Source organism: Oncorhynchus masou, chromosome 29, assembly GCF_036934945.1.
Source record: "Oncorhynchus masou masou isolate Uvic2021 chromosome 29, UVic_Omas_1.1, whole genome shotgun sequence".
NCBI lineage: Eukaryota > Metazoa > Chordata > Actinopteri > Salmoniformes > Salmonidae > Oncorhynchus > Oncorhynchus masou.
Window position 1 is genome coordinate 102,022,061 of NC_088240.1, and position 13,935 is coordinate 102,035,995.

General features: G+C 42.2%; 1 protein-coding gene across 1 annotated transcript; it reads right to left on the reverse strand.

Moving 5' to 3' along the window:
- Nucleotides 1–5,527: 5,527 nt before the first annotated feature.
- On the reverse strand, nt 5,528–10,314 carry irx2a (iroquois homeobox 2a). Its single transcript, XM_064947022.1, has 4 exons — nt 9,829–10,314; nt 8,399–8,789; nt 7,195–7,893; nt 5,528–6,508 (listed from the first exon to the last, which is right to left on the reverse strand). The coding sequence occupies exons 1-4, from the start codon at nt 10,066–10,068 to the stop codon at nt 6,390–6,392; spliced, it is 1,449 nt and encodes a 482-aa protein (XP_064803094.1). The 5' UTR covers nt 10,069–10,314; the 3' UTR covers nt 5,528–6,389.
- Between the last annotated feature and the right edge of the window lie 3,621 nt (nt 10,315–13,935).

The window sequence follows — 13,935 nt, forward strand, 5'->3', positions numbered from 1 at the left end:
AATGCTGGTGAGTTACCTCCACTCTGATATCCCAAAGTTATTTCTTGCTGTATGTAATAACACCAAAAAGGTTCTGGGCTAATAATGGCAGAGCAGCTGTACACAAGCCTAAGATGACAACGCGCAATTCCAATGCAGGGAGTACGAAGGGAGTAACTACACTGTTTGTATTCCACCATACTGTATTCCCAAAAAAAAGCTTGCCACCATTGCTCTCTGGAGCAGTGGAAACGTTTTCTCTGGAGTGATGAATCACGCTTCACCATCTGGCAGTCCGACATACGAATCTGGGTTTGGTGGATGCCAGGAAACGATATCTGCCCAAAAGGAGGAGGTATAATGCTGGTTCAGGCAAGGCCTCTTAGTTCCAGTAAAGGGATATATATATATAGCTACACCTAGTTACACCACCTAGTTACACCTAACTACACAACCTAGCTCCAACTAGCTACACCTAGCTACACCACCTAGCTACACCACCTAGATCCACTTGGCTCCAAAACCTAGCTCCACCTAGCTCCACCACCTAGATCCACCTAGCTCCACCACCTAGATCCACCTAGCTCCACCACCTAGCTCCACCTAGCTCCACCACCTAGCTCCACCTAGCTCCACCACCTAGCTCCACCTAGCTCCAACACCTAGTTCCATCTAGCTCCACCACCTAGCTCCACCACCTAGCTCCACCACCTAGCTCCACCTAGCTCCACCACCTAGCTCCACCTAGCTCCACCACCTAGCTCCACCACCTAGCTCCACCTAGCTCCACCACCTAGATCCACCTAGCTCCACCACCTAGCTCCACCTAGCTCCACCAACTTGCTCCTCCTTGCTCCACCTCCACCTAGCTACATGTAGCTCCACCACCTAGATCCACCAAGCTCCACCACCTAGCTTCACCACCTAGATCCAACTAGCTCCACCACCTAGCTCCACCTAGCTCCACCTAGCTCCAACACCAAGCTACACCTAGCTCCAAAACCTAGCTCCACCTAGCTCCACCACCTAGATTCACCTAGCTCCATCACCTATCTCCACCTAGCTCCACCACCTAGCTCCACCACCTAGCTCCACCTAGCTCCACCTAGCTCCAAAGCCTAGCTCCACCTAGCTCCACCACCTAGATCCACCACCTAGCTCCACCACTTTGGTCCTCCTTGCTCCACCTCCACCTAGCTACATGTCGCTCCACCACCTAGCTCCACCTAGCTCCACCACCTAGCTCCACCTAGCTCCACCACCTAGCTCCACCACCTAGCTCCACCAGCTTGCTCCTCCTTGCTCAACCTCCACCTAGCTACATGTAGCTCCACCACCTAGATCCACCAAGCTCCACCACCTAGCTTCACCACCTAGCTCCACCACCTTGCTCCTCCTTGCTCCACCTCAACCTAGCTCCACCACCTAGCTTCACCACCTAGCTCCACCACCTTGCTCCTCCTTGCTCCACCTCCACCTAGCTCCACCTAGCTCCACCTCCACCTAGCTCCACATTGCTCCACATTGCTCAACCTTGCTACACCTAGCTCCACCTTGCTCCACTTTGCTCCTCCTTGCTCCAACTAGCTCCACCTTGCTCCAGCTATTTCCACCTTGCTCCACCTTGCTCCAACTATTTCCACCTTGCTCCACTTTTCTCCACCTAGCTCCACCTAGCTCCACCTTGCTCCAGCTATTTCCACCTTGCTCCACCTTGCTCCACCTAGCTCCACCTTGCTCCACCTAGCTCCACCTAGCTACTCCTTGCTCCAGCTATTTCCACCTTGCTCCACTTTGCTCCACCTAGCTCCACCTAGCTCCACCTAGCTCTGCCACCAAGCGTCACCTAGTTTAACCTATCTACTCCACCTAGCTACACCACCTTGTTCCATCTAGCTGCACCTAGCTAACCTCCTAGCTACACGACCTAGTTCCACCTAGCTACAACACTTAAATAGACCACATAGCTCCACATAGCTCTCCCACCATGCTTCACCTAGTTTAACCTATCTACTCCACCTAGCTACACCACCTTGTTCCACCATCTAGCTCCACCAGCTTGCTCCTCCTTGCTTCACCTCCACCTAGCTACATGTAGCTCCACCACCTAGATCCACCAAGCTCCATCTAGCTGCACCTAGCTAACCTCCTAGCTACACCACCTAGTTCCACCTAGCTACAACACTTAAATAGACCACCTAGCTCCACCACCTTGCTCCACCTTATCCACCTAGCTCCACTTTGATCCACCTAGCTCCACCTCCACCTAGCTCTGCCACCAAGCTTCACCTAGTTTAACCTATCTACTCCACCTAGCTACACCACCTTGTTCCATCTAGCTGCACCTAGCTAACCTCCTAGCTACACCACCTAGTTTCACCTAGCTACAACACTTAAATAGACCACATAGCTCCACCTAAATTCACAGTACACCATTCGAGCCATTCCCATCTGTTTAGTTTCCCTACATAGTGTAGGCCTGGTAGCCTAGTGCTGTAGACAGAGGTTTTAATACATGTCAGATTAACAGTGTCTCTCACCTGGTTACTCTAACTCAATCCTGTCATAAACCAAAACTGTCAATTAAATAGTGGAAGCCTAGCGCGAGCCCCTAATGACGTTATTTAGATCCTGGAACGGACAAACATCAGAGTTTGACATTCTTTCCCGTTCCCGGTCCTTGATCAGAGCGAGCAGAGGACATCTCTTCCGACACCTTTATGAGTGGACAGGCCTTGGTCTGACTCTGAAAGGTCGACACCACTTTGATGTGTTGTATTCTACACATCTGTCATGGATTTGTTCATAATTCTCTTTCCTTTTCCAACTGAACGGTATTTACGACGCGACCTTAATGGTCAATTAGACCAGTGAGAATGATCTGTTACATTTAGAAAAGGACCAGAGCAGTTATGTCATGAAGGAAACATATATTTTTTGTTTATCACTTATTAACAGCTTTGACGTGGTAATAGACAGAGACACTATGAAGATTAGTCTACCTAAGTATATTTCTTAGTCCAATAATGGCAATATCATATTGGCTGCATCACGTAAGTGACATATTCATAAAGATTTGGTTGAGGCATTGAAAACAGCGCTTACCAGTTTAACACTTGAGGAAAGCGAGAACTACGAACAATATGGCCACTCATATAATAGACAACATATTAAATCAGACGTTTAGAACTATCTTTATTGTAAACATAACCCACCTAACTGGTAATAATGTTAAAAGATTCAACACATCGGCTGTCATCTTAATTTGAGTAAGTGCTGTAAATATTTATTCATTATAAATGGCTATAATAACGCTCTCTACACACAGGCTAAAGTTGACGCTGTTGTAAAGAAGAGCAGCTGTGTATCAGAGATTAAAATGTTGTGGGAAATGACGTGTTGTATAGGATAGCGTAGGCATATAGATAATGAATTATCTACAAATGAACTGCTTATTTGATTAATGCTATGGAGATGTTCTGAGATATACGTTCATCCCATCGGTCACCCAAACCAGCTCTTATGACACATTCATATGTATAGCCCACTCAGAGGAGAAACGGTATGTTATTGTGATATAGAGTAATGTATCATACTGTTAAGTAGACTACAGTTTTTCTAGAATAGATAGGCTGTATGCTTTTTGTAAATACAGAGGCCAGCAGGCCGGTGTCAAGTTATTAAACTCTAAGGGAACAAAGATCTAGGGCTACATAATTATTAATATTGACTTGATAATTAATCATGACATAAATGCACCGTTAATTGTATTATCCAGGCGGGCTGTGTTTGTTGTGCGGAGCCTCTTTCACCTCATTCCGCTAACACACACAGAGGTGGTGGAATTCTGTTCATGTTCAAAGGCGCTGCTGCACTTCAGCAGAAACTAAATGTATTTTATTGAGAACAAATGGAGACATTTGAAGGGAGCAGAAAGAGAGAGGCTGTGAGAGAGAGGTAGAGAGAGGCCGTGGATAGGAGCAGAGCAGGCCTCTGTGGAAGGCAGCTCAGAGCCTCTCTGCGTGGAAAGGAAAGCGCCTCTGGGTCTATTTGACAACAGTGAGATCCCCGGGGAGCCCACCTCACATTAAGTCTGCATTTCAATAAATCAGCCCTAATGAAAGTAAAGCGACTAGAGAGAGAGAGAGAGAGAGAGAGAGAGAGAGAGAGAGAGAGAGAGAGAGAGAGAGAGAGAGAGAGAGAGAGAGAGAGAGAGAGAGAGAGAGAGAGAGAGAGAGAGAGAGAGAGAGAGAGAGAGAGAGAGAGAGAGAGAGAGAGAGAGAGAGAGAGAGAGAGAGAGAGAGAGAGAGAGAGAGAGAGAGAGAGGTTGTGAGATCTAGGGGGGTGAAAGGGGCTGCCTGACTCCCCAACAGGTCTACACACACCGGGACAGATATTAGGAAGTTGAGGCGGAAAGGAAAACTTTATAGGTGAAGTGGCGTCCCAAGAGGCTCAATAACATTCACCTTAGAAGTCATGAAGAACGTACAGCTCTCTCACCACCTCTCAAAGGACTGGTGAATGAATAACCCAGACAGAAACGTAGGAAATACCGTAAAGCTCTGAGAGAAAAAAGCTTTCCAAATACACATTGTTACAGATATTTAAATGTTGGTGCTGCGCTTTGAAAAACAGATTTCGTTAGCCTGAAGGACGCGATGAAACAATAGGCCTACCAATTAATTGCTTTTTAAATTTTCATTTGTATCACACATATGTCATTGTCGCTCACATTTAAGTGTTTATGAAAGTGTTACAATTGTTACAACAACAGAACCTATATTCTATCTTCGAAAATATTTTAGAATTTGCCTCCTTTTCAGATGAGCCAAACAGGTTGCAATTCTTATTCTGGAAGTTATGCAAATAGCCTAAATAAAGCATTAGTACACTAATAATAATAATAATAATAATAATAATAATAATAATAATAATAATAATAATAATAATAGTAATAATAATAATTCCCTTCGCCAAATAAAAACAAATAATCAGATGAAAGGAAGATCGGCGAGGTATAGCCGGTCGGATTAGTTTATGAGACAGGCCATTGGAGCTGGCGGCTGGCTGTTTAGACACCGCTTTATGGATGGTTTAATATCGGCCCGTAAAGAAGGCCGACTGACCGGCAGACTGACTGAGGCTGGGCCAGGGGGATCACCCCGCTGGGAACTCATCATACTGCTCCTAGCGCCGGATTAATCACACTGAAAAATAAACCCCTGACAGCCACGGATATAAGTATATAATTTATATAATGATAAGTATATCATTTATAATAAGCATATCATTTATCCCAACCAAGGTCACGAGTAGTCCCCGGATGGAGCTAAACGCCTATAAGAATGGCGTGAAAAGGCCCTTTAGAAAACGGATAGGTGGTAAGCTTCTCTCGACTGTGCTGTCTCAAACAAACATATCAATTAATACAGGCTATGCCATTCCCAAAAGTCTTATCGTTTACACTTGATTAATAATTCGATTTCTAAAAGCAGTGGCCTAACCAAAGAGAAATACATTTTCATGCGACAATATAAAGGAGATAAATGAAAAAATGAAAGCAGATTGAAATACAGAGGAAAACATTTTAATTTGGTTTTCCTTTGAATAATAAATAGCACTAACTCGCCAGTATAACACACTAGCGCGTTTAATTTACAATAAGATATAAATTAGTAAAAGTACTCTTGTTAACAAGATTCTGTAACTTTCAAATACGTTTCAAATAAAAACGGGAATAATGTATTTACAAAACAATGTTCAGTGTCCATTGCAATACAACTTGCATAAATGATAGGCAGCATTGTCCGTCATTAAAAAAATAAATATCAAATGTATTAGATTCCTCAGGTTCCTCAGCCCCATCTCCAGACCTCATACATCCTTTACAAATAAGATACAGCAGGCCTTATATTCTCTTCACATAAAGTATACCTAATATTATCTTCACATAAAGTATAGTATACCAAACATTGACTTTACATAAAGTATAGTATACCTAATATTATCTTCACATAAAGTATAGTATGCCTTATATTCTCTTCACATAAAGTATACCTAATATTATCTTCACATAAAGTATAGTATACCAAACATTGACTTTACATAAAGTATAGTATACCTAATATTGTCTTCACATAAAGTATAATATACCTAATATTGTCTTCACATAAAGTATAATATACCTAATATTCTCTTCACATAAAGTATAATATACCTAATATTCTCTTCATATAAAGTATAATATACCTAATATTCTCTTCATATAAAGTATAATGTACCGTGGCAATGAAGCCGATGCATCCTGAGAAATAAGGTCTTCCAAAATCATCACATAAAGCGGGACATTTACTGAGCCAGTCAACGCACATCTCATGAAAACGAAAGTGAAATGATAGAATAAGTCAGGGTTAATTCATCCCCCAACCCTGAATCAGGTTTAATGAATCCTTCGGGCCTGTCTCTGAGGAGAACAGCTGTAGTGCTGCAGGCCAGGCGTCTTGTCTGAGGAGCAAGATGCAGCTCTCCCCTTTAGAGAAAGGTTAGTTAGGTTAGTGTTAAGACCAGGGTGCAGGGGTGATGGCTCGGGGCTGTAGTCAAAGCAATTGTGACACCTACCTATAGACCTGAATCAGAACCACAACATGACCTTTAGAACCTCACCTTTAGCCCACAGAGTGTGTCCTAAAGTCCTTCCCAGGTTGTATTAATAAGTAAGAGCTGAAGTTGCAGAGGTAAAGGTCTTAAATAACAAGAAAGTGGCCCACCAGTCACTGATACTATAATAAAAAATTGCACAACTGTTGTTAAAATAAAACATGATGGTATCTAATTATTGTGTAACCAATTCTAAAAGCCCATCATTTGTAGTCCATAATTACCAATCCAACTAAAGTGATATTTTTAAGTAATGCTGCGTTCCTACTGTGTGAGCAGGTCTCAAGACGTTCTGTTAATAGAACTTCTGTTTATGACAAGAACATATCTCTGCTTATTGCCCTGAGAGACAGTCTGACACACGGGCCGACATTACAGCTACCGCCCACTCAGGCCTACACTAGCACTGATTACACGGAGGCCTTCATAAGCCTTCTGCGTAGGGACAAATAGGGATATGTTTCAAAACATCACATATTCAGTCAAAGGCCAGTGAAGTCAATTCAAATGCATAAAATACAAGTCCTTCTTTTCAAACTATAATTGCATGTTACGTACCTTTCTTAGAGTATACATGTGAGGGTCTGAACTGTTCAATGTGGTTAGCGTTCGTTTTAAGCAGAGAGTCAGTGGTGTGTTTATGCATGGTGCTGACCTCCGCAGCAGTCTGTGTGAGTCCGTCGTTAGCAGAGTTATATTGCAGAATCCCTTGACCCTGCAGCGGGCTGAAGTTGCCATAGTTTGTGTAATTACTGTAAAACGGAGACGTGTAGTAGATGGGTCGTCCTAGGATGGAAGAGGCGGAGTACACAGCGCCAGGGACGGTCGGGGAGGGGGTGGAGGAGGTGGAGGTTAGAAGACCGAGGGATGGACAAGTCTGCCCCGGGTGATGCTGCTGCTGCTTCGGGTCTGAAGTAGCGATCTCCGCTAACGACCACAGTTTGGGTTTGACGGCTTGATTGTGACGACCTGAGATTCGGCTGTCAAGACATGATTTGTTGTTGTTTTCCCGGTGGTGATGGTTTAAGACCGAGGCCTCAAGCCCTGTTAGTGGTGATGATGTCACAGGTTTAGGTGACAGGCTTCGGTGTCGTTCATCATTCTCCAGTTCGTGATCATCATCATCATCCTCACATTTGTCCTTAGTATCTGACCCAGACTCACAGACCAGGTCCCCGATTCGACAGCTCACCTTATCCCCATCAGACTCCGCTGAACAAGAATGGTCTGTAAGGGTATCAACCTGCAAACTGATACCTGAAAAACAAACAGATTGAGACGAAGTAATTACCATATAATAACCATGGCATTCGACATTATTAGGATTATTGTTAATAATATTTTTTTTATTTTTTTTATTTATTTCACCTTTATTTAACCAAGTAGGCAAGTTGAGAACAAGTTCTCATTTACAATTGCGATCTGGCCAAGATAAAGCAAAGCAGTTCGACACATACAACGACACAGAGTTACACATGGAGCAAAACAAACATACAGTCAATAATACAGTATAAACAAGTCTCTATACGATGTGAGCAAATGAAATAATAATAATAGTAATCCTAATAATGTCGAATGCCATGGTTATTGTTAATAATAATACTAATAATTAGAACTCGTTCCGTATTATGCCTTCCCACTGAAATGTGTCACCTAGTCTCTGTCATCATGTCGTTAATCATCTGTGGATAACTGTCAATAAAAAACAGCACCGCGCAGCTCGCGCTGTTAACTGGGTCATGGGTTGGGTCTCGTGGTTTACCTTCATCCTCCGCGGACGTCTCGCTGTTGTCAAGATTTTTCTCCAAGTGGTCATCATTCCGCTCTCCGTCTCCATCGTCCTCATCCTCACTCTTATTCCGGGGAGCCCACGTCATCTTGTTCTCCTTCTTCAACCTCCTCCTGGCGTTGGCGAACCAGGTGGACACCTGCGTCAGGGTCATTTTAGTAATGATGGCCAACATGATCTTCTCTCCCTTGGTGGGGTAGGGGTTCTTCCTGTGCTCCTGTAGCCAGGCCTTCAGCGTGGCGGTGGCGTCGCGGGTCGCGTTCTTGCGGTAGGCCGGGTCATTGAGCTGGTAGGGGTATCCCGGGCTACCGTAGGGGTGGTAGCTGAGCGCCCCGGCCATGCCCTGCGCGTCGTAAGGAGAGCTCTGGAAAGGAAAAATGATTTTGAAAGTTTTTTGTTATAATTTATAATTTTGGTAATAAATATTGAAAACTGTAAAACATAACTAAACACAACAGGTTGTGTATTGTGGTTGTGTGTATAGAGAGTTAACTTAATGTGTAATGTGAGTTGGGTCTATATACTGCTTGTATTACACTGATCATTATCGGTTTGATTCATCGCATTGCATTATGCTAAATAAATGATAAATGATGCATCGTAATTGCACTAATTTCCAGTAATCACCGCCTAACTTCCTGCTTTTCTTTAGCTAGATTAGTTTTGTTGTCAGAGAGAGAGACGTGTTAGCATATCATTGCTTTACAGCATCACAAATCCAATTAACTACCCAGCGTATGTGCACCTTTTATAAACGCTTAGAGAACCATGTCATTAGCATTGTAATTCCTCTTTTCATGTTCAAATTTCGCTTATTGCATTTAATATACATTCCAAGAATTTAAATTGCATATATAGTTTGTGACTGTAAAAATGAAGAACAAACTTCATCTATTTTATTTCCCATTGGAAGGATTTGATATTAGACTACAGGCTAATTCCAATGAAGGCCATTGGCTTACATCATATCATTCTTTATGGGGGGCATCTTTTCCTAAATTAAGTCCACTCAATTAGCCGTGCACTGTGTTAACGGGCCCACGAAAACACACATCATATTTGCAGAAAGAAGAAATACAATAAAAAGCCTACAAATGTCACACACGATAGACAATATAATGTACCACTTGATGATTTATCGTTGTGATAAATGCAATGCTTTCTACGAACAATGTTCGAATACATAATGGTCTGCAGGATCTCATCCATTTTACCCTTGAACTGTACAATCCATTAGACCCGCTCTGAAACGGTAGCTCTCTGCACGCTGCACGCAAATGCAAATACTCTACTGTTGGCTACTAAACGACACAATTAGAGCTAATTATTTTCGACCAGGCTGTCCCTCCTGTATGCATACTGACACAAGTTGTCTAACGAATAAGTGGAAGTAGAGTATATACCATGTAGGAAGGGAATCCCGTGGCAGGGTCTGTGGAGTATGGCATTGGGCTGGAGAAGCCGCTGGCTGAAGCCGTGAAGGCAGTAGCTGATCCGGGGTAAGGACTAAAGGCTGATCCACTGGACGACCTGGCCAGCTCGTCGCTCCTCGGGGCAGCCAGGGCTGAAGCCCCGTAAGCCGGGCAGGAGTAGAGAGCCAGGGAGCCCGGCGGCTGGTAGAGATAACCCTGGGGGTAAGACATGCCCCACTGAGAGTCTGTTGCTGCTGATTCCAAAGAGGAAAGCACGGAAAATTGACTTCTGTAGAATAATGAGCTCACTAAACAGATCTTCAGACAATTCAAATAAAAATAATTAAAAAGCGACCCCCAAAAGATCAGTAAAGTGCCCTGCACATAGAGGCAGGCGACGTCTCGATCCCCTAGCGTCCGATGTTTTTAGTAGCCTCAACTCTGAAGTGAGGAGTTGGAGGAAGGAGCCAGTGGAGTTCTGAGAACGGTGGAAAACACGAGCTGTCACTCAGCTGATCTGAATATTCCATCTCCGCCCTCTGAAATGGAGCCCTGGCTGGAACAACACGGAGAGGACAGTGGAGGGGGAAGACATTCACTGGCACAATGTTCTTTAGTCTGCTGCAGCTGCGCATATTGTGGAAATTCACTTGTTTTAATGACAATAACGTTCCCATGCTCAAACATCCAGGCAGTATTTATTGCGCAAACTTCTTGTCAACTGAAATAAAAAAATATTCAGTGACTGAACATCATTTTTTATGACAGTAATATTTACTATTATCCAGGTTTTTCTTCCTTGTCAACTTGCAGTTGATAATTGCATCAAGTGGAGTATTAGAAAGATGGGGTTCAGCTATAGCACCGAGTGTGTGTCTGTGTGTCTGTGTGTGTGTGCCTGTCTCTCTGTGTGTGTGTGCAGTGTGTGTGTGTGCAGTGTGCCGGTCGGCCTGAGGGAGGTGTAACCCACTCCTGCAGCTCGTCGGACACCAGTCCATATTGGGGTTGATCTCCAGGCTCTGCTCCCTCCTGGCTGGTCTCTCCTGGTCCTCAAGTCAACAACGAACTACACTATTATTTCACTGATTTCAGGTTTTATTGGATACATGGATACATGTCCAGGCCATATGTAGATTAACAATTAACTATGACACTTTCATGTTTAAAAAATGCTGAATGGTATTTGGAGGCTAAATAGTGGGATCATCATCATCACCATCAATCTTCATTCATTTGTCAAAACAAAATACCAGTTATGAGATGACTACAGTGATATGATTCACATAGCATACAGTACTTTTTGGGTACAATATATCTTAGATTAAATTAAGCAGTAATTTACCAACTGAAACTTTTCAATAATCGACAAAAATGGCAAAGCCTCTGTCCAGCCCTAAATCTGTCCTGAAACTGAACATGTCTTTCAGAATTCTCCCTCCAGTCTTCAATCACAGTCCTACTGTACTTTTGACCACAACGTCAGTTCACCTGAGAGCCATCTAATACATTGTTGTACAGTTAGCCAACACAGAGATATATACCACAATGTCAGTTCAGCTGAGAGCCATCTAATACATTGTTGTACAGTTAGCCAACACAGAGATGTATACCACAATGTCAGTTCACCTGAGAGCCATCTAATACATTGTTGTACAGTTAGCCAACACAGAGATGTATACCACAATGTCAGTTCAGCTGAGAGCCATCTAATACATTGTTGTACAGTTAGCCAACACAGAGATGTATACCACAATGTCAGTTCAGCTGAGAGCCATCTAATACATTGTTGTACAGTTAGCCAACACAGAGATGTATACCACAATGTCAGTTCAGCTGAGAGCCATCTAATACATTGTTGTACAGTTAGCCAACACAGAGATGTATACCACAATGTCAGTTCAGCTGAGAGCCATCTAATACATTGTTGTACAGTTAGCCAACACAGAGATATATACCACAACGTCAGTTGAAATGCGTTGTTTTCAGTCAAGTGTGCCGTGCCATACACCTAATTAACATTCCTTTAATCTGTATTCATTATATACATCAATATATACATTATTCAGTGTGCTTAAATTAACAGTATATTTAGTATTTACTCCCAGCGTAATTTTAATACATAATTGTTATTATTGTTATTGTTATTATTATTATTAAAATTAAGTATTATTGTTATTATTAAATGCTTATTATATATTATAATTACATTTCATTTACATTTAAGTCATTTAGCAGACGCTCTTATCCAGAGCGACTTACAAATTGTAATAGTAACAATACTTATTCATTAATTAATCCAATACTTTTTATTATTATAATTATATGTGATACTATAACAACGTATCCTTCTACCTCAATAACTGCTAATTGGAGACATCTTCCACTTTGAAATGTATATCCCACTCTGTTATTACGTCATATAAAAACCAACCAATATTCTCCTTTTAACTGGTGATGACTCTAGTCAGATAAAACAGTGTATTATAGCAGAGGTCCGTGTGGTTACTTGAGGACACAGCTATAAGCCCGTATAGAGTGGACAGGGCCCCTGGTGGGGCTGCCGCGGCAGTAGGCAGTGGTGATGTAGGAGGGCGGAGCTAACGGCAGGGGGCAGTATCTCATCTAGCCTGGAGAGATCACAACACACCTCTCTCTCTCTCTCAACTGTACAGTACAGTCAGTCTCTAGGCAGGCCAGACCTCCTGTAAACCTGCTCTACTCTGTTCTGTTGTATACTATACCAGCAGTACATTCCTCTGTTCTGTTGTATACTATACCAGCAGTACAATCCTCTGTTCTGTTGTATAATATACCAGCAGTACAATCCTCTGTTCTGTTGTATACTATACCAGCAGTATATTCCTCTGTTCTGTTGTATAATATACCAGCAGGACAATCCTCTGTTCTGTTGTATAATATACCAGCAGTATATTCCTCTGTTCTGTTGTATACTATACCAGCAGTATATTCCTCTGTTCTGTTGTATACTATACCAGCAGTATATTCCTCTGTTCTGTTGTATACTATACCAGCAGTATATTCCTCTGTTCTGTTGTATACTATACCAGCAGTATATTCCTCTGTTCTGTTGTATAATATACCAGCAGTACAATCCTCTGTTCTGTTGTATAATATACCAGCAGTACAATCCTCTGTTCTGTTGTATACTATACCAGCAGTATATTCCTCTGTTCTGTTGTATAATATACCTGCAGTACAATCCTCTGTTCTGTTGTATAATATACCAGCAGTATATTCCTCTGTTCTGTTGTATACTATACCAGCAGTATATTCCTCTGTTCTGTTGTATAATATACCTGCAGTACAATCCTCTGTTCTGTTGTATAATATACCAGCAGTACAATCCTCTGTTCTGTTGTATACTATACCAGCAGTATATTCCTCTGTTCTGTTGTATAATATACCTGCAGTACAATCCTCTGTTCTGTTGTATAATATACCAGCAGTATATTCCTCTGTTCTGTTGTATACTATACCAGCAGTATATTCCTCTGTTCTGTTGTATACTATACCAGCAGTATATTCCTCTGTTCTGTTGTTTACTATACCAGCAGTATATTCCTCTGTTCTGTTGTATACTATACCAGCAGTATATTCCTCTGTTCTGTTGTATACTATACCAGCAGTATATTCCTCTGTTCTGTTGTATACTATACCAGCAGTACAATCCTCTGTTCTGTTGTATACTATACCAGCAGTATATTCCTCTGTTCTGTTGTATACTATACCAGCAGTATATTCCTCTGTTCTGTTGTATACTATACCAGCAGTATATTCCTCTGTTCTGTTGTATACTATACCAGCAGTATATTCCTCTGTTCTGTTGTATACTATACCAGCAGTATATTCCTCTGTTCTGTTGTATCCTCTGTTCTGTTGTATACTATACCAGCAGTACAATCCTCTGTTCTGTTGTATACTATACCAGCAGTATATTCCTCTGTTCTGTTGTATACTATACCAGCAGTATATTCCTCTGTTCTGTTGTATACTATACCAGCAGTATATTCCTCTGTTCTGTTGTATACTATACCAGCAGTATATTCCTCTGTTCTGTTGTATACTATACCAGCAGTA